The 21,007-nt window shown below is 49.9% G+C and overlaps 4 protein-coding genes across 4 annotated transcripts; 2 read left to right on the top strand and 2 right to left on the bottom strand.

Annotated features, from left to right (window-relative positions):
• Positions 1 to 41: 41 nt before the first annotated feature.
• On the top strand, positions 42 to 3,502 carry AtWU_01134 (DNA-directed DNA polymerase gamma MIP1; the record flags this gene model as incomplete). Its single annotated transcript, XM_035496249.1, has 2 exons — positions 42 to 219; positions 273 to 3,502. The coding sequence occupies 2 exons, from the start codon at positions 42 to 44 to the stop codon at positions 3,500 to 3,502; spliced, it is 3,408 nt and encodes a 1,135-aa protein (XP_035352142.1).
• Positions 3,503 to 3,866: 364 nt separating this feature from the next.
• Positions 3,867 to 5,447, bottom strand: AtWU_01133 (gluconeogenesis factor YvcK family protein; the record flags this gene model as incomplete). Its single annotated transcript, XM_035496248.1, has 2 exons — positions 3,867 to 5,191; positions 5,246 to 5,447. 2 exons carry the CDS (start codon positions 5,445 to 5,447, stop codon positions 3,867 to 3,869), a joined length of 1,527 nt encoding a protein of 508 aa, XP_035352141.1.
• A 401-nt stretch (positions 5,448 to 5,848) lies between these two features.
• On the bottom strand, positions 5,849 to 15,014 carry atmA (DNA-binding protein kinase TEL1; the record flags this gene model as incomplete). The annotated part of the gene is made up of 9 exons (XM_035496247.1): positions 5,849 to 5,868; positions 5,927 to 6,887; positions 6,940 to 8,001; positions 8,052 to 8,442; positions 8,495 to 12,962; positions 13,017 to 13,357; positions 13,416 to 14,759; positions 14,838 to 14,880; positions 14,936 to 15,014. 9 exons carry the CDS (start codon positions 15,012 to 15,014, stop codon positions 5,849 to 5,851), a joined length of 8,709 nt encoding a protein of 2,902 aa, XP_035352140.1.
• A 394-nt stretch (positions 15,015 to 15,408) lies between these two features.
• AtWU_01131 (nuclear pore complex Nup192/Nup205 family protein) lies at positions 15,409 to 20,663 on the top strand (the record flags this gene model as incomplete). Its single annotated transcript, XM_035496246.1, has 5 exons — positions 15,409 to 15,592; positions 15,668 to 20,011; positions 20,074 to 20,229; positions 20,284 to 20,555; positions 20,613 to 20,663. The coding sequence occupies 5 exons, from the start codon at positions 15,409 to 15,411 to the stop codon at positions 20,661 to 20,663; spliced, it is 5,007 nt and encodes a 1,668-aa protein (XP_035352139.1).
• Between the last annotated feature and the right edge of the window lie 344 nt (positions 20,664 to 21,007).

Genomic DNA, 21,007 nt, shown 5'->3' with positions numbered 1-21,007 from the left:
ATGTCATGGGGATAATCATCTTTCTATAATTCTTGAAGAAAATGCTCTGGAGTCATCCCTGCACTCCCTGTCGTAGGGATGTCCTACGCTTTTGTTCGCAGAGATTGCGCTCGCCACGCATCGTACGGCCACAATCTTCATCATTGCTAGCAAGGTATCTTGCGACACAGTCTGTAGCGCATACTTCTAATGAGGCACCTAAACGGGATTCTCTTGCAGGTGGGTGTTTCAGCTGTTTTGAGTTGCGAAAGCCCTATATACTGATTTCGCAGTCCCCGCTTCCGCTAGATTCAACGAGATCGGAGTCCAACAATTAAGCGACCATGTCTACTCCCAAGTATTTCTTCAGAAAGCAGAACCGCCAGATCCAAGCTTGGTCGCTTTGTCAAAGGAACATTTGTCAAGGCACGATTTACTCGGAAAGTCACAAGATGCCGCGGAGCCCATCGCCTTTGACATGCCCGCCCTTCAAGGGCAATCGCTTGATGAGCATTTCTACAAACTAGGAATGGATGCATCGGAGCCCTATCTCGCCTATTCCAAACAGTACGCCGTGGTGAACTCTCCGGAGAAGCCGCGCAAATGGATAAAACGCAGTGGATGGACAAAGTACAGCAGCGACGGCTCGTGGGAAGCGGTTGATGCACCGAATGAGGCCATGTTGACGTTCGACACGGAAGTCATGTACAAGGAGCATTCTTTTGCTGTTATGGCTTGCGCTGTTAGTCCTACGGCTTGGTACGCTTGGATATCGCCCTGGTTATTAGGAGAGTCGGAAAACCCGGTCCAGCTCGTTCCCCTCGGAGACCCATCGAAGCCGCGAATTGTCGTGGGCCATAATATTGGTTATGATCGCGCTCGCGTTCTTGAGGAGTATGATATGGCCCAGTCTCGCAACTTCTTTCTTGATACCATGTCCCTTCACGTGGCTGTGAATGGTATGTGTTCACAGCAGAGACCTACCTGGATGCGGCACAAGAAGAATAGGGACTTGAGAAACAAGATCGCGAGCGAGAGTAACTCGGTTGAGCTGGCAGCCCTACTAGAAAGTAAGATGCTCAGTGATGAGGAAGAAGAACTCTGGGTAGGAAGGAGCTCGGTGAATTCGCTTCGTGACGTGGCCAAGTTTCATTGCGATGTTACGATTGACAAGGCGCAACGTGACTATTTCGGTGAACTTGACAGAGATGGAATCCTGGGGAAGTTGGAGGAACTGCTCGATTATTGTGCAGCGGATGTTGCCATTACCCACCGAGTGTACAAGAAGGTATTCCCTAACTTCCTTGAAGTCTGCCCGCACCCTGTCAGCTTTGGCGCCCTTCGACATCTCTCTTCGGTAATCTTGCCAGTGAATGAGACTTGGAAGGAGTATATCACCAATGCGGAGGCAACCTATCACCAGCGTCTTGAGGATGTTCAGCGAAAAATGATCGAACTTTGCGAGGAAGCTTTGAAAGTCAAGGACTCTCCGGACATCTATACGAATGATCCCTGGCTGCGGCAGTTGGACTGGTCCGGCCAGGAGGTGAAGATGGTCAAAGGAAAGAAGAAAGGCGACCCTCCGCGACCCGCTGCCAGGCAGAAGAAGCCGGGTATGCCGAAATGGTATAAAGATCTGTTTGCCACCAACACATCAGACATCAACTTATCTGTGCGTACTCGTATCGCGCCTATACTTCTCAAACTGTCCTGGGACGGTTACCCTTTGACATGGTCTGATAAGTATGGGTGGACTTTCAAAGTCCCACGCGAGCTTGTCAAGAATTATGAGAACCAGCCTGTCGTTCTATGCGACATGTCCGAGGAGAAGAACCCCGAATTGCAGAATGACAGAAAACATGTTTACTTCAAGCTTCCGCACAAGGATGGGCCTCAAGCACGGTGTACAAACCCTCTAGCGAAAGGGTACATGCAGTACTTTGAACGTGGAACGCTCTCATCCCAGTACGCCCTCGCCAAGGAGGCGCTAGAGATGAATGCATCCTGCTCTTACTGGATCAGTGCTCGTGACCGTATCATGGGCCAAATTGTAGTTTACGAGGACGAAGTGCGAGACCTGGCATCGCGTAGCAAGACAGACCACCGACTCGGGTTCATCTTGCCACAGATCATTCCAATGGGAACCATCACCCGAAGGGCAGTGGAAAACACATGGCTTACAGCCAGTAATGCGAAAGGGAACCGTGTCGGGTCTGAGCTCAAGGCCATGATCAAAGCTCCGCCTGGCTACTCTTTTGTCGGCGCAGATGTCGATTCTCAGGAACTATGGATTGCCAGTCTTGTTGGGGATGCCCAGTTCCAGATCCACGGCGGCAACGCCATCGGGTTTATGACACTGGAAGGATCGAAGGCAGCAGGGACGGATATGCACTCACGCACTGCCCAGATCCTGGGTATCTCACGTAACGATGCCAAGGTCTTTAACTATGGACGTATCTATGGAGCTGGCGTCAAATTCGCCGCTACTTTGCTGCGTCAGTTTAATCCGTCCATGTCAGAAAGGCAGACCCAGGAGGTTGCAACAAAACTATATAAAGAGACGAAGGGTACTCGTACGACTCGTCGTATACTCTGCGAAGGTCCATTCTGGAGGGGCGGGACCGAGTCGTTCGTCTTCAACAAACTGGAGGAGTTCGCTGAGCAAGAGAGGCCCAGAACGCCTACGCTAGGAGCCGGAATCACTGAAGCGCTGATGCGGCGCTTCATCAACAAGGGAAGCTTTATGACATCGAGGATTAACTGGGCCATTCAGTCGTCTGGCGTCGATTATCTCCATCTCTTGATTGTCGCCATGGACTACCTCATTCGTCGCTTCAACATCGCCGCTCGTCTGGCAATCACTGTCCATGACGAAATCAGATATCTAGTCAAAGACGAAGACAAGTATCGAGCTGCGCTGGCATTGCAGGTTGCCAATGTGTGGACCCGCGCGATGTTCTCGCAGCAAGTCGGGATTAACGACCTTCCCCAGTCCTGCGCCTACTTTTCAGCCGTGGACATCGACCACGTCCTGCGAAAAGAGGTTGATATGGACTGTGTAACCCCATCCCACCCGCACAAGATTCCCCACGGTGAGAGTCTTGACGTCGCGCAGCTCTTGGACAAGAACGAAAAGGCATTCCTCGATCCCACCATCACTCCCATCTCACCACCCAACCCTCAGCAATACGAGTACACGCCACGACCGTCAGTCATGTCCGCACTTCAAACTTCTCACCCTGCTTTTATCCGCGCTCAGATCTCGAAGGACGACAACGAACTCCGAGACATAATCAAGGATCTTACTAAACAAAAGTCCACGCTGACGCCCCCAAACGCGCGTTCGCCCATCAACCGTGCAAGAGCCTCTGGCTCGGTGGCAGCAGAACCACAAAAGGCCATTCTGATGGACATCGGACCAAGTCTCTATCCTGATTTCAAAAGCCTTCCCCAAGGGAGCCGGTCTCCCCAGGTTAGCTTCAACCGTCAGAATTGGAAACCAAGACCATCTGCCCGAGCTTAGTGGACGTGCATGGGCGTATCCTTTCTCCCCACCCTTCACCATTTTACTGTATATATTAGCTGACTTCGTCGTTCTTTTTGGGAACGGTATGGCCTTTCTTTTTCATCTCATCTTTTTGGATCTTCTTCTACGAGTTGTATTATGTCGAAAATCGTTCGTGAAGCATTGGGCGGCGTCCAGCGGATTCACGGACTATCATCTATCATCTATGTCAGAGTAATCGAGGTGTCTCTATGGTGGTGTTAATCATGATCTTAAGAACAAGCAATATAAATATACAAATAATCTCAATAAATCAGTAATCGCTTGTAGCTTTGTTCTCTCATACCCAAAATAATATCTCTACACTATTCCATTCTTCCTTTCAGTCTCTCCGCCCCGGATCCAGTGTATTCCTCCGACTCATCCCACTCCTATCCTTCCCCCTCAACATAGCATCCCCTTTCTTCCCCAGCACCACCTCCAGCGCCTGCACCAACGCCGTCGAATCATACCGCATCCCAAGGCCCACATCCTCCCCATTAGCGCCAACAATCTTCCTCCCATAAAGCCGCAACGTCTCGATCCCCATCTCCGCAAGCCAATCCTTATCAACACGGGGTGTACCCGGACCATCCAAATGCAGAACATGCGTCACATACGCCGAATACGGGAGTCGCTCCTCTTCCTTTCCTCTGTCTCCATCTTCCACAGCACCAGCAGAAGGATCCATATTCAACGGACACCTACCCCGACTCTCCTCTCCAGCTCGGGTAATAGCCTCTACAAAGTCCGAAGCCGTGAACGGCTCATGAGACGGCCCCGTCTCGCGATCCAGAGACCCATTCAGAATGAGGATCTTATGCCTCGCTGGGCCGGTAGCGATAGCTTGGCCGACGCCACGGAGAATAATAGAGGGAATGATGGAGGTGTACAAAGAGCCGATGCTATAGATGATAGCTTGGGCATCGTGGAGAGATTCAATGACGCGGGGGTTAGCGGGCGGTTGGATTTCCTGGCCGTAAGGGTTGATGTACCAGATACGGGAGATGCGAGAGGGGAGGTCCTGGGTATCTGATTTGCTGAATGAGATGTTTTTGTGGCGAAGGGTGGGGAGGAAGCCTGGGGGGTGGTCGTCGTCTTCGAAGTAGGGTGGTGTTGGTGTTGATGATGGGTGGTGGAGGGGAGAGTTTTCTGTGTCGTCTGCGAGGAGGGGGCGTGGAGAGCGAAGGGGGATGGCTTCGCAGGGGTGGGAGATGCTGTTTTGACCTACGATGATGGTTCCGTCGGCCAGAGAGGCGGAGATGTGGTGCGAGAAGTTGGAGTTGATGGCTGGGATGACTCGGACGAGGTCCCAGGGCACGCCGCCGATGCTGCCTAGGAGGTAGATGGCGCTTTCGAAGCTACCGCTGAAAAGGCGGGCTCCGGTGAGGAAGAGGTTGCCTACGCTGGCGGAGGTGAATTCGAAGGTGGAGGTTGGGGGACGGGCACGCTTCAGGATCTCCAGGTTTAGGAGGTTGAAGAAGGAACGGATGAGTTCCCGTTTGGCTGGGGTGATGGCGGCCCAGAGGGTGGAGGTGCCATCCACGATGGAGTGCCATTCTGCGTGAGCGAGACTGGCGTCGGCTGGGAGCCGGTGGTTGAAGAGAGCTTTGATGGCTGCTCGTTCAGAGTTGGGAGGCGATTCGGGGATCAGTCGGACGAGGCGGCCTGGTTGGGTTGGTTAGAGATGTGGGATAGAGCGGACGTTGGTATGTGACTCACTGCGCACGTCTCCTATACCAGGGCCACCGAAGATGCGGATTAACTCGGATGAGGAGCCCCCATTGTCGCTGATGGGGATGATGTAGCTGAGGGAGCAGTGTTTGCTCCCGCGCACGGCATTGAACACGTCAACGAGGTTATTCGCGGCACTGCCTCCGGAGAAGACCACCAGGCCCCGGTTGGGTGCAGAGGCGGACGACATTGGGATGATGGTACTAGGATAGAGGTTGAGAGATGTGGACTAGGTTACTAGTAACTACATGCTTGTGTAAAGAAGACACAAATACCTTCCGGCCCCTTAATGCGAATGTAGCACGAGACACTCGAGGATTGCAGGGCAGGTGACAAATGCGGAAGTCCCTGAAGTTTGGCTTATCGCCACGGCCCCGCAGAATAACGGCCACTTCATTATACATGATTGGCTTGACCCTACTATATATATCCCCCATGTCTTACATTTTCTTGGACTACCATCATATTAAGAAAGCATGACGCTTACTTGTAGATAATTCACACTTAAATAGTTACAATAAGAAAGAAATATGCCATTATATTTACAGTTCTAATTTTGTGTGGGAAAGATGTACCAGACGAAAGACAGATTTACGCGTATGCAGCCCAGCCTAAGATGAAGGTCAGTTCCGTTCTCAACCTTGGGAGAGAAGACCAGATCAAACTTACCACAATAGAGAACAGCAAGGTTCTTATCATCAGTGGCCTGCTGAATCAGTTCGTTGACTGTTGCTGTCACACTCAACGTCTTGCTAAGCTTCTTCGCGACAACCGTCAATGCACGATCAGCCTCGCTGGGCTCATTGGTCGACTGTTGATCGTTGTTGGCCCCAGGGATCACAGGAGGACCTCCATCAGCTTCCTGTGCATCTTGCATTCGCTTCATTCGTAGAGGTGATACAGTCCAACTATACAGCGGATCGTACCGCAGCACATCGAGAATGGTCATGATGCTATAGGACTCCTCGCGCAAGGCCTCCAGAGTAAACTCGCAACACCGTCGGAAGACACCCTCGGTCTTGCTGATGCCCATGCCGTCGACCAGATCGCGTGTTAATCGGAAAGGAACGACCTCCGGGACGGGCAGCACTCGCCCTTGCTCAAATGCTACACCCAGATCGATATGCACCACTTCACCCGTTCGCTCATCCAACAGAATGTTATGGCCGTGTCGGTCCCCAAGTCCCAAAACGTGGCCCAGGATGGAGATGGCGGCGGTGCTCCGTGTGTAAGCTAGTCGCTTGCTGAACCAATCATCGGGGTTATTAAAGTTCTCCATGAAGAAGAACCTCATGACTGGATGGAAATGCTCAGTGACCTGTCGATACGTTCGCACTCTTTGTTCAAATGATCGGGTCTGAACATCTGCGATATGTTTCCGGGCCACGTTTGGTTTCATGTCCTTCGGAAAGTATCGTTGATGTGCTGGCATCAAGAAATCGTGCAGCGGGATCGTGTGAGGAACAAACTCTATGATGCCTGCATTCGATGTGAGAGGCAGCACTTTGTAAGTGCGTATGCCCAAATTCCGCTGGCGAGTGACCTGATGGTCTTTGAGGAGGCTGCTGACTTGCTCGAAGACTTGTTCCATGATAGCGTCCTGGCGCAAGTCATCGTTTCCTCCTTTGAACTTGAGGGTTGTTAGTCTGATTATCAGCATCAATAGAGGTGAACAGGCTTACCAATTGCTTGTAGCGCGATCCATTGCTAGCAATGGCCGTGACAATTTTTGGCGCGCTAACGCCCGAGGCAATGGTAAACTCGGGGTTATACTTCACCAGCTTCGGGACATCGCTGTAGTCACAGTCAACGCGTATATCGATCTTCATAGTAGGCGGCGGTAGGCGCTGTGTTGCGGCATCCTGCTCGAGCCGTTCTCCAGTTGAAAGCTTTTTCAAGGGGACTTTGGCGCCACTTCTGTACTTGTCGTTTGGTTTTTCGACGGCAAACCGCACATAGCTGATGTTTGCATTATGAACAGCCACCCAGGTTGGTCCCATGCGTTTATCGTTCTTCAAACAATCCACCAGCTTTCCAGCTGCTCTGTTTCGAGACAGGGCTGACTGGTCTTTGCCGCCCTTGGATTTACTGCTAGCGAATATTTGGTACATGCCATGATAAGGATGCTCGACACATATACGAAAGATCAAGGCGAAGAGCATTTTCTGGAACTCATCCGAAACGTCCAACAGGCGGGAGGTAAGTTGGTTCATCAAGGGTGCGAACTTCCGGCTTGGGACTTGGCTGATATACTTGGAAACCGCCATGTTTCCAATTGTGCTGGCAGATTTGTCCAGCCATAATGCACAGAATCGGAGCGCATCGTTGTTAAAGCTTTCACTCTCTTTCAGACAAAGGAGGTAATTCTCCAAGCATTGTTGAAGGAAGGCCTCGCGACTGCGCCGCAGACGCTGATATTCGCGATCATCAAGATCAAACCACTGCTTGGTTTTCGCCCGATGATATTTGAGAGCCTCTTTTTCTTTCCCATGGGCCGATTTCATCATGTCCTCAAGTGCGTGTACCTCCCTTTCTTTACGGTCGCGAAGTTGTTCAATTCGCCTGAAGTCTTCTAGGCCGTCTGGGTTTTGTAATTGCCGGTCGCAGAACATGGCAAAGCCATGGTAGACCCGACCAACATCTTCGCCAAGCGAGCGGGTTTTAAGCTCCTTGACAGCAGCAGACAGGTAATCTTGAACGATAGTATCCGGCTTTTCCAAACGTGCCTCAGCAACGTGATGGCCCTGGTAGATGTTAATACTGACACCGATGAGGATAACAACTTGTGACATACCAGGGTTACAAGAAGTTCTGCACGGCTTATCGGAATAGCTTGTTTATGCAAATCATTCCGTTCCCTAAGCTGCTGCAGAATTTGGATCGACGCTGCCATCTCTCCTTGATCCCATAGAACATTGGCCAGATCAAACTTCGCGGCACCTTCGATGTTGATACCTAGGGTGCTGCATTTGTGTGCAAGCTTCGAAAGGCATACAGCTGATTTCAAGGAGGCCTGGGAGATACCATGATCTCGCGCCACTTTGAGTGATTGACGGATAACCTTCACTTCCAGTAATTGAGCGTCACGATCACTTATGTTGATGGCAGTCTTCAAGAAGTCTTTATTTTTGATCGATGAGAACAAAGCCTCATGACAAGTCAATATCTCGCCAACATCACTAACACTGCATTCGTCAGACCTGAATTCATCACACGGTCATCGTCCCGGAGACCTACCTTGTTGTCTTGAGCCAGGAGTCCCTGTCCACCATGGTTTGCCACTGGCTGCTTACGTCTTCAGTTGATGCAGAGCTCAGTACATCACAAACTTCAGTCATTACACCCAAAGTCCGCATCGCTGTGCGCAAGGATGTTGCTGAACGACTAGTGCTGGTCAGTAGATCTAGGCTGGATAAAAGACACTCGTCAATAGAAGCAAAAACATCATTGAGCGTTCCAGATATGTTAAGACTTTGGAAAGCCCGAAATACGGATGCTGAAGGTGAAGGACTCAATGGGGAGACAGGTATATCCCATCGTCGCAAATCTTTTGCGGTTTGCAGCATGCTTTCAAATGAGCCCGACGTGTCGCGGGAGCTGCCAGAGATGGTGAAAACTGAATTGGCAATGCCTTGAAGATTTGTAGAGTTGAGGGCTTTCAAGACGCCATGGACATTGGCGCTTTCTCCCATCTGTAACTCGCTATCGTAGTGCGCGCTCTGGAACAATAGATTTTTGAACCCTGAGCTTTCGTGCTCGAGTCTATCCATAACAGCTTCCAACGATGAATCCTGCTGTATACCATAGAAAACGTCTGGATCGTCTATTTTGCGGAATATCTCATGCAATATCTCCGGTGCCGCTTCAAACTTTGCAACGGATGAGCGACGTGAGGTAGAGGCTATACGCGATGCAGAGATTTCCAGGAAGAGCAATCCTGTTTTGGGTAATCGGCACTTATTGGCAGCCGACGATGCTTCTGCGTAGTCAACATCAAGCCACTCGTCTCTTTCCACTATGGTCGACTCCTCTGGTCTCGGCTGGTTCCTGAGATAGAGGATGCAGTTTATCACTAGCCGTGCATGAGGAATAGTCTGGTCATTAACTTGCCGTAGCACTTGTCCGAAAATTTCCGAGATTGTCTTGCGGATGTTTACCTTCCCATCATCTTCCGCCAGCAGGACGTCATGAAGAATGTATGGTAGGATTTGAACTGCTAAGTCAGGTATAACGCACAAGATGGTGCGCAAAGGTCCAATGACTGGATCTTTTGAAGCCGAGTCCGACAAAAACAAACCGACACTGCGAGCGAATCGTCCAACAGGAACGTCTGGATCCCAAATAAGGGCAGTTCGGCTTTCTGCCACTGAGGTTGGCATGGGCATTTCCGGGCATTGGTAAGGGCTCCATGTGAAAGCCTTCAAAAGCGTCGAGGGCACTATTCTTCCGCAGGGTTCAAACTCCGGGGTACTCCCAAGATTGCTGACAATGAGTTGAATTGTACGTTCAACAAGCCCGACTTCCAGATGACTGCTATTTTGTAGCATACCGCAAAGCGCCATGAGTATGCTAGCCTTCGAGCGATGAAATGGGCTCGGCAGTGACTGAGATGATTGTACTGCGAAAAGTTTCGGATCTTGTTCTCTTAAGAGGATGTCACTAATTTTGCCTGTAGTAGCGAACGCTCTCCCGATGACTCTAGCTGCCCAAAGCTTGTACTCGGTACCTGGGTCGAACTTTTGCAGGGTTTGGCAAATAGCAACAGCATGTGACATGACAACCTGATCGTCACCAGAGACATTGAGATGGGTTTCAGGGGATTGCTTGCTCTCGGTGCATAACAATGATATGACGTGATCGGCAATTGGGCCACTTAACAGGCTTGTTCTTGAATTTTGGTCTCTGAGGACTTCTAGAAGCAAATCATGTTCCTCCTTACTGCCTTCAGAGCCCTCATTCGCAGGGTTGATGCCCTGAGAAGAAGCAACCAGACGTCTGAAGAGCTCATCCTTCTCAGGCTTGAGACCAACGGGTTCATATGTTTTAAGGTAGCTTCCAAACCAATCGAGAAAGAGTTTTATCTTCGCCACGACAGTTTCGACTAGACCAGGCTGAGCTGTTTCTGTCGGAGGAGCAACTAGAAATCGTCTCAGCGACAAGAGTGTAGTGACCGCAATCCCGGCCATGAGGCCCGGGCTTTCACATAGATAAGCCTTCCCGGCTTCTAACAGGTACCAGAAGATACCCAATGTGTCTTCCGCGCAGAAGATGTCAACCAAGTATGGTCGAAGGGCGTGTATCACCATGTCAAACGGGTAGTCGCTCAGCATCACGGACCCAGCAATGCTCACGAGTATCCTGATTTTTCGGATAACTGAGCAAGCATGTAGAGAGCCAAGGGCGGGATGAATTGATTCTAAGAGCGTTCGACAAACATAAGTTGCCAAGGTGGGGGTCCATATGGTCCCAAGGTCATATCCACTCCGCTTGCAGAGAAACTCAAGCTCGTCCAGGAGATAACGCGCCCTGAAAGAAGGCTGCTGATTTGCAGGCAAAATGATACCAGAAGTACTCTTCTCGCTTATACGTCTTAGGACTGCATGCGGGTCCTCAAAGCCCTCACGCTTCAGAAACGCCCTCTCGATCTGTTCGTATTGATCCAGTGTGCCAAAGAAGATTGCTATCATTTGCGGAAAGTGAGATTCAATCAGAGACACAAATTTGTCGGTCCCCAGTAGCTTCTTCATTCGGTTCTCCACACCTCGTGGTTGGCTTCCCTGTTCAGGAGGAGTACTAATATCCCGTGCTATACTGTATGCTTCTGCCTTGCAAAAAGAGTCCACTACAAGGTGATCAAAGGGCACATTGGTGCAAGCCGAAAGCTTTGCTCCCTCGGTTTCATTTGCGCGCATCATCACCTGCCCGATTATCTCATCCTGGACGTCTATAAGCATCTCTTTGAGACTCTTGTATCCAAAGATACTGAAAGGCATGCGCATAACGGATTGTTCCTCAGTCCAAGTGTAGATAATTTGGGACGAAAACAGTCGAAAAAGTTGCTTTGCATCTTCAAGGCCAAGTGTTTCTGCAACATCCCGTAGGCAGTTTTCCGCATAGCGAAGTGAGTTTGGGACCTTGGCAGCGGTCTCAAACATATGATAGATGCTTCTCCGGAGCAGAGTGTGCCATCTGGAAGCGAGACGAGCCAAAATAACCAAGCGCAAAGCGATACCTTCATCCCAGTCTGAATCTCGGGGAAGACTGTCCAACACGTCGTCTAGGATCAGATCATGTTCCGTGAGAGAGAACTGACCGAAAAGTGAAGGGATGAGCTCCCCAGCATAGAACTTGGCTACGGCGTCTCCTTCTCGAATAATGGTGAATAGACTCGTTCTAGGTGACGGGCTAGACGAACCGCTTGAATACGTGACGTTGTGAGAAAGTAAGTCACTCAGGAGCTGTGTAAACTCGATAAGTACTGATGTGGAGGCCAATTTCTTAGCTAGGAGCACCTCAGTAAACCAAGAGTATATGTCGGTCGCCGAAGCATGAAAATCGTCATCTTCTGAGCCAGTCCACATTTCAACAAAGCTGCCCATCATGCGTAAACAAAGTACGTGAGAGCTTTCGCAGCGCTCCATCTCGTATGATTGCAAGCATTTCTCACCAAGGTCTTCGAGTATTCTTAGCAAAGAATGCCGTTCCACCCCATCGCATACACATGCGCGATATACATGCGGTAAGAAAATCTGCGCTGAGAGAATGTCAACCTCGTCGAAACCGGTCAGATATTCGATAAGATCATCATGGAAGGGATGTTCAGAAGAGACGGAAGAGGCATGTATCCTCTGAAAGATGGATAAATAGATGGTGATGCTGCGCTGTAAGATTGCAATATCTTGAAGTACGTGCGATGTTTCACGATTTCTACTGAAGATATGCACGAGCTCCGTCGATTGGTCGTAGGTAGTGAGGATAGGATCATCCAAATCCATAGCCTCTTCGCTGCTCAAGAGTAACACTTCTTTCTGCTTTTCCCGGTAGCTTTCCAGTAAATTGGCGAGGGAGGGAACCAGACTGGAGAGAGCATCTATAAGAGCCGGACTGGAACGAGGGAGGAGTGCATTGGGCACAAGTAGGGGAGTCAGAGTCATCAAGCATGCATGAATAAAGGCGGGTTCTCGAGAAGCGAGGAAAGAACACAGCTTTTCCCAAAGACTTTGATTGTTTTGCTGTATGACAGACACACGGTTTGCAGGTTGCTGAGGGAGACATGCCATATATAATGCAATAGTGACACAAGATGATGTGACTATTTGCACTAGATCTACAGTTATATGGTGTGTTTTGTCTTCAGATAGTGCTTCCCAGGTCTGCAGAAGCCCTTCAACTTTGGTTTGCAGCAGATCAAGGGCGATATTGTCACTGGAGTCTTGTCGAGGAAACTTCTCCAGGGACAAAGTCTCCTGCGGCTCCCAGTATTCGGCCAAATCCAACGACCCTTGAAGGTCAAAGATATAGTTTAGGAGCCGTTTGTTCTTGAGATAAAAGTGCCAACCTCTAGCAATGAGTCCTACCGGCCCTATGTAACGGGCCTTGGGTAATGTGAAGGGCCTGTTGGCACATGCAAAGAGCATGTTCAGAAGGTCTAAAGGACGTGCGAACATAGCAACTTGGGCTATCTGTAACCGATCGGCTAGAGAACCTAATGATACAGGTCAGCGAAGATGATATGAACGCAGCTTTGGGAAGAATTTACCGGTTCCCCAAGTTTCCCTCAACCAGGAACAAATTTTGTTGGAGGCATCTGGTACTAAGCCCGGGTTTATTTGCGAGGTGATCCGAAGTAATGTCGCCCAAAATGCCAGTGATGAATCGGAGATGGTTGAGGGGCCATTTGTATTGATTGACGTGAGCATGGAGCTTGTTGCCTGCGCGACTATTTGGTAGTCTAGAAGATTACGCTGAAGTATAATGTTCAACAGGTGGCAAGCAGCTCTGGCTGTTGCTTGAGAAAGAGAAACATGGGACGCCATCTCCCATGCGCGCTGCCAGCAATGTCTCAGCGATTGAGAGCTTGCATCAGAGCTACAAGCAATACTATTTGGATGAATTGTGTCAGTCGCAGATTTACCTTGAAAGCTAATTGATTACTCACCTTGCAATAGCTACCATCGTCCAGGAAGCCGTTGTGGCATTATCATCCATTATATGGGGAAGCAATCGCTCGAGCAGAGAGAGTTTTGACTCGGTGGTGGCGTAGCTCCTAGGGAGAAAAGGTATTAGCTGGAGAGCATATAGCCTCCTCATTCCAGAAGACACCGTTGAATCACGGAATATATCTTCTATATGCGAGGCGAGGCGCTGCCTTTTGGTTGCAGCCTCTCCGGATGTGGGATACAGTAACGACTGATCGCGTAACTCCTCTGCTAGTTCGAGGAACTTGGCTATAATCCATAGCGTCGTCCAATTGGGTTCAGATCTGGCACCTTCAAAACGCGGCCATGCTGAGTATTCTTGCTGTTGCTCAGAGCCACTGTGGTGGAACATTAATTCATCCAGCTGTAAAATCTCCTTTTCAGAACGTTTGGTATACTCCGTATACAGGGTTTCCAGGAGTTCCTCAATCACACGCGCAATCAACTCCGATGGATCTCTCCGGTTGGCATCAATCAAGATAACCGCACAAAGCATGACAGTGACAAGCATTTCATCTTTCAGACCTACAAACTTAGTTGCCCAAAAACGTTTAATTGCCGGTACGAGGTCCAGAAGCGACGACCTCGCAAGTTCAGATTGATCGAATAAAATCTTCATGACAACTGTGTTTACGCTAGCGAACGCAGCTTGGTGTCCACTCCCAGCGATCATCGACGACCCCACGAACTTTGTGAGCCCATGAAGTACACGCTCGGCTGCTTCTTGTATTGGGGCGCTTGGGCTCCCGACCAAAAGCTGGATACAGACAACAGCTTCCGTGGCCGCGCTGGTGTCACCTTTTGGCTTCTCACTCACAGTGGGCATGGGAGTTGATCTGGCCGGTGTGGAGGCCCTGCCTCCAGCAGAGAGATATCCATCCAAGAAGGAAGAATGCCTCTCTCGAATCGTAAGACCCTCCTGATCAGTGTGAGCACTAATACTTTTTAGACAAAAGTCCATGACTTTCTCCCATTCACTAAGAGCAAGATGCTCGAGGTGAGGAGGATGGCGCAGGAGCGTGACCAAACATTTAGCGTAGTCCACACTAAGCAGTTCAAAGAGCGAGTCGCTCCCACGGCCTAGTAGAGTATCGGTAATGTGATCAACGATTGCACGAACAGACTTCGTGCGCAGATTGCGTAGGAAAACATCAACAGCGATTCGAAGGACAGATGCACAGGATGACAAGCGACTTGCAGAAGCTCCCTTGGAATTGGACCGATTGTATTGAGACTTCTCAACCGATACAAACCGGAATAATGACTCAAAGATCTTGTGGCAAGCCTTGTCATTCAGGGAGTTTCTAGATGTATGCGAACATGTCAATAGCTGTCCGACTCCACTGCATATACATACGGAGCAGCACGAACACTTTACATACAATTTTGAGTTTCTTCTATTCTTCAGGAGTATATGCTTTAGATCTAGTCTGAGTCAGAACCGCACAGTCAGGGAATCCGGTAAATGTGCAGGACAAACCAGCAAGCCCATCTGAGCGCTCTCTGAGCTTCTCCGAAGCCAGAAGCGCAATGGCCCCATCTAAGGTAATGTCGCCCATGATGGATGTGAGGGGATGCACAAGTCAAAGGAGAGCAGAAGAGCTACGTAATTGGCAATAATGCCATATCCGGTTTGTGGCCGTCTAGAGAATTTCAAAACATCTCAGGGACACCAGGGGTAAAGCGGGGAAAGAGCCTTTAGAATCATCAATGGCCCAAAAACCATTATCGTTTGGTGTTTTGGATGCTCCGAATCTCCGAAAGTCTTTCTTTCTGTCTGGGGCGCGGCGGGCGGTAAGTAAAGATAGGTTGATGTGAGCTGAAAGCTCCGCCGCCCGCCTTCAGACCGCCGGAAGTTTGATCGCGTCCTCCGACCTTTTTTGGCCGGGACAAACACATCAGATCTTCCGACTTGCCGGTGCTCCTCGCAGTTCGCGCGCACACCTTTCAAGCATGGAGGAAAGAGATGCTGCAACGGGCCTTCGTGGCCTGTATCAGGATCTCTCTGCTCTTTCAGCTTCGTCCTTTGTGAACATCGAGCGTCTTCGAGTCGAGCTGGAGACTCACATCGATGATTTCAAGAAGCTCCTCGACAAACCTCCAAAGAACAACACAAGTCGCCAGGCGGTCCTCTCCGGTGAGTTTGATGAGCCAAAATGTCATTCATGAATTTTCCATCGATGCGCTGACCTTGCAATGTGATATAATATAGGTAAAATTACCGTCGACGACCTCGAGTACTCAATCAATGAGGAATTTCAACAAGGAGCGTTAATGCTGGCAGATGCACTGAATCTCGATGAATTGCAAGCAGCAATGCTGTTTATGGCGGCGCAGGAGGATGCTCACGTCTTGGATCGGCCTCCCGTCATCGCTGCGATCATGCGATTCCACGAGCGCCGACAATTCTTGCTCGACTCTCTACGGCTTATTTTCCAGGAGTCCTTCGAAGTGGAGCGGGAGATGACACAGGTTCTCATGCAGGAAATGCTGGCTTTCGTGGTGGAAATAAAGGATGGGCCTTTGCGGAATGCGTCACTATATACACGCAAATGCATGAAGTCGATGGAAGACATTGAGAACTGGCTTGTCCTCCTCAACGAGCAAACCCAGAAAGCGTCCATTGTTGGTCAGTCAGCGGAATACGACATTGTGGAGGCTCTCGAATACCAACGCAGCAGCTTACAGCAACAACACGAATCCCTCGGTGCTGTGCTATGCTACCTATTCAAAGGACCTTACACCAGTTCGGAGGACCTCCGCTTACTTCTAGACCACCTTCGGAAGCTCGAACGTTTCGATGGACTCCTTATTCACTACCTTCCTTGCATAATTGCGTCTTTTGTCCAGCATGGGTCTCCGGAAAGCTCTAGTTCCTATAGGGATGCTAGGAGCCTGCATACAGCGATCACATCCTCCAAAGACGTTCAGCCTTGGAAGATCCCCACGTTCCACTCTGCCGTCATCGCACTATGGCTCGCTGTCTACAGTGGGTGGGATTTCGATGGGCCTGCATCTCCTCTCCAAGGTGTGGACTTGGAAAAAGATTCAGAAGAGCGCACAAAGATGTTTATGACTGCTCTGGATGATGGAGGCCTCGAACTCATCCTTGCCGTCTGCTATGGCGTGAACGATGAAGAATGGGCTGATCCGGCTCGTAGTGAACTGGTCACATTATTATTGAAAGAAAGCGCGTCGGCAACACTTGAAACTGATAGTTGCTCGGACTTCTCAAAGGTGCTTCTAATGGAGAATTTCGAGGCTTTTGCCGAGGCATGCATAGCGAACATGCCCGATGCGGTGCGAATGTTGAAGACGGAAGAGGATTCGCAAAGACTGGATCATCTTACTGCTTTGCGGGACGGCTTGACTTCAAGCCTCCATAGTGGCCCGGTAGAGGCCCGAACACATCTTGAGTCGTTCTTGATGATCATGGCATTCGCGTTCGAGCATCGGCCAGACTCCGCACAGGAATTCTGGGCTGATCCAGATGGTAACCTTTATGGTTTCCTCCAATGGGCATCGAAACGGCAAACTGTTCCCAGGGTCAGCGCTTTCTGCGAGTTACTGTGCTCCATCTCCGTAGGCGAGGATAATGCCACTGCGGCCCATCGGTTTTTGTCTGAAGAAGACAAGTTCATGTCCGCGAAATTCAAACGATCTACGTCCATGAACTGGTCACAGATGTTCGCCGAGCTTCAACTGTACGCGACGAGAGTTACTGAAAAGCCGTCTACATCGCAGGCAATCCTGCGGTCAAGGAAACTCGACCCGGCTGATATGAGCGAGCCGGAGAGTCCGGTTATGTTGACATGCTACCTGAGGCTGCTAGAGCATCTGAGTAAGCAGAGTGCTACGATACGAGACTGGCTGCTTCATCACCCTACATTTAATGTCGTCGGTACGCTGTTGACGCTTTGCAGTGGGCCCATCCCTACGCATTTGCGAGCAAACGTCTTTGCAGCACTTGCGGCCCTGATGACAGATAGAACCTCTCACAATGGGAACGAAATGTGGCTTGCTATCGACCAGTGGATTTCTGGGGGTTCTATGAGTGCTTCCAACCTAGGGAAAGTCCCGGTCGTTTCCAACCCGCTTGTGTGGCATGAGCAACAGGCCTTCCAAAGGATTGGCGAGAGTTTCGATCAAGCCAATGCCTTCGTTCGGCTCGTTTATTCGCTCATCTCCCCTGCTCTCGATTCAGCTGATTTTCACCTCTCCTTGCCGTTCCCCGAGAGCCTGGGTTCGTCCTATCGGATGCCAGGCATTGAACCTTACATAGACTTTGTCATGGGTCAGGCTCTTTCCAGGAAAATTCCGGATCTGAACGAACGGCAGACTCGCTTCTTGACTTACAACTGCCTGGACTTTATTGTGACATGTCTGCAATCTTTCAACGAAAGCCTGGTCTCCGTTCTCAGCCAGCCTACGATATCCACTGATAGTGTTATCAAGCAATCGACATTCGTCACCTACATTCGTCTTCATCCCTTTGCACGAGTCACGGAGTGGCTTTTCAATGAGGACGTGATCAAAGCTATCTTTGCTACTGCCCATCAAGATGTAAATGAGGTTGCAAAGGCCTCATCAGACTCCGTCCTCGTCCAGTCCTTGCTCCGGAGCTTGGAAGTCATGGACATGATGATCGACCTTCAATCGACATATTTCAATATTGTGAGGCCGGCAATCAAGGCCCAGACCGGCACAAGCAGAACAAATGTGGCGAACTCTGCGCTGTCAGCTTTTGAGGATAGCATACTCAACAACCTGTCCATAATCCCTGCGTTGTGTCTTTACTGCAGCACCGGGCACCAGCAACTCACCGTCACGTCAATGGCGTTGCTGGAGAAGCTATCCAGCTCGGGAAAGCTGAACAAGATCACGTCTCCGGAGTTGTCTAAGTGGCGTTCACCGAACAAGATCGTCGAAGTTCTTAGTGCTGAGGTAGATCTCAACAGTGTCTCGCGTCCTCTTGTGTCTCAGATGCAACCCGAGTCAAGAGAGATAGAATCTGGCCCACAGTCGCCGGGTTATATTATCAGGGAAAGCCTCCTGGCACTTCTCAACAGCTGTCTCAGCACGATTAATGACCGACCTACGATAGCTCACCTGCTCCTTGGGTTTAATAGCATCGGTAACATACTTGACATTGCTCCCGACAGCCTGTTTGCTGATAAGATGTCTCTGCTCCATGCTGTCATCGGATTCTTGCAAAACTACCCTGACGAGCTGGATGGCAATATTCTCCCTTGGCTGGTGCATGTCAAGCGCATGGCCTTTGGAGTATTGAAGCACCTTTGGTCTTCTAAACTTTCTTCCTACTTCACACTTGCCGAGATGCGTGGCAGCCGCTTCCTTCTCAGTATGTTTGCGAGTCAGCCGATCATAGGGCCAAACACACCCTGGGATGGATTTCTGATCGGCACGCCTGAGTTCTGGCTCTCTGAGTCAACGGCTGGTCTTGCAGAGTTCCTTCTCTACAGAAGCTATTTGTTCGACTACGCTGCTACAGAAATTCGCTCGGCTACAAAGCTCGGGTCTCCGACTCTTCAAGCTGAAATAATATCAACTCTATTTGGGAACTCTGTTTCGGAGACTGGGGAGACCATTGTGAATCCTTCCATCTTCGATATGTTCGATTTCGCAGACCTGGACACTCAACATCAATTGCAACCACCGGCTCTAAATTTCCTTGATGGTCTCGAATTTGACCTCTGTGCGCGACCGGAAACGGACAGTTCTCCGATTGTGTACAACCTGGACGAGATAGTGGAACTCGTCCAGGTTAGGAAGGAAGAATTGTCATTGAGTGGGCATCTACGACCTCAGGACGAAGAGCTATTCCAGGCCGAGTCCGAAAGTCTGATATTATTCGTACGGTCCACAAACCAAGCAAGCCAGATCGCGTTCAATCGTTATTTGGCTCTACGGTCTTGGACCCAGCTCATCACCACGATGCTCACTTGTTCTGAAATTGAAGGCGGAAGGAGAGCTACCTTCATCCTGCATTCGCTCCAGTTGATCCTCCCCAAGCTAGAAATTGCTATTGAAGAAGACCTACCGGAAGGCTTAGAACTGGCACGACTGGCTGAGACCTTGGTTAGTAGGCTGGAATCTCCGAAGCCCGGTTCTGGTATTCCCCGCAGGAGTGGCGACGTTCTCGATGAAAAGCTTCATCAATTATTCCAAGTCTGCGTCAGAGGTGTGACCTTAGCAAACGGAAATGTGAGCATCAGGGAGACCTTTTACAACACCTGCGCACACTATGTCGCTGGTATTATCTCAACAGAGCCCGTGCATCAAAGTATGAGGCTCCAGAGCCAGCAAGTGATCAAAGCTGCAGGCCATGCCCTGATTGAGGCCGTCTGTGATGATGCATATGCTGGCCAGGAGACATGCCGAGTATCTGCCCTTTTGCTTCTGAATTTATTGGCTGCTCTGGACAGGCAAGCGGATGGACTGTTGGCCGATTCTATCTCCCAATCCAACTACCTGAGCCTCTTCTTGGACTCCATCAGGTCGCTACCTATCGAATTGAGAAACGCTCAGGCCAGTGGTAAGCAATCGCGAAAGAGTAAAACACACGGGGAAAACCGCATGTCTGACCGCTTTATACAGATACACCTTTGCTATTGTCCTACTACCAGTCACTCTTGTCTCTCCTCCAGGAGCTTTGCCAGACCAAGAATGGTGCGACGTATGTCCTGAAAACTGGCCTGTTCCAGGCAGTACGGGACTCGCAGCTATTTGCAGCCGACCCAGATCTCGGTATCGGTTAGTGAAATTACTCCCAAGCCAACGTTAAAATAATAGTCCTAACAGAAATAGATATCGATAACCCAGATGCTCTTCGGAAATACTATGACCTGCTTGACTCGGTTCTCCGAGTTGTTGTCGCCGCTGTTTTCTCTCGAGGGCTGCACAACGAGCAGATGCTGGAGCAGACTCGAATCTTCCTTGCCGAGAACAGACAAAGCATGGTTGGCATTTTCAAAAGATTTGCCAAGCTTGGAGGTGCAGGTGCCGCAGATCACCATGATGCACTGCGGAAACTCACCAAGTCATATCTGGCACTTATCACGGCCACGGATTTTCTGGAGGTATGCTTCGTCAGCCTTTTATTTATTACATCACGCATGCTAACTTAAGCTTTGCAGTTCGAAGATCAGGAAGTAAAAGAGCAGACGGGAATGAAGTTCTTTACGTGAGATTTGTTTTCAGCTAGAGGGGGGTATAGGGGGGAGGGGGCACAAGGCATGGAGTAAACTGGTGGGAACGATGTATATTGAAGTGTGTTTAGTCAAAGACTTGGATGATCTTTGCTATTCAGCCCACAAAACCCTTTGTGGCGAAGCAGCATATGTGATTTTGGAGCGCTTTTAATGATCGCACGTTTGTAACAAGCGCATTCACATGATTTCATCTGTAATACTAGCCCGCTGTGCATGTACTCAGTAAGGTATTATTACTCTAGTTAGTACTAGAGGAAATAAACCCAAAGGGGACCCCCGTCCAATCATGCGACAAATCGGAAAGGCGGACGTATTATCTT

Source organism: Aspergillus tubingensis (assembly GCF_013340325.1).
Source record: "Aspergillus tubingensis WU-2223L DNA, scaffold_2, whole genome shotgun sequence".
Classification (NCBI taxonomy): domain Eukaryota; kingdom Fungi; phylum Ascomycota; class Eurotiomycetes; order Eurotiales; family Aspergillaceae; genus Aspergillus; species Aspergillus tubingensis.
This window is presented reverse-complemented; position numbering and strand designations above follow the sequence as displayed.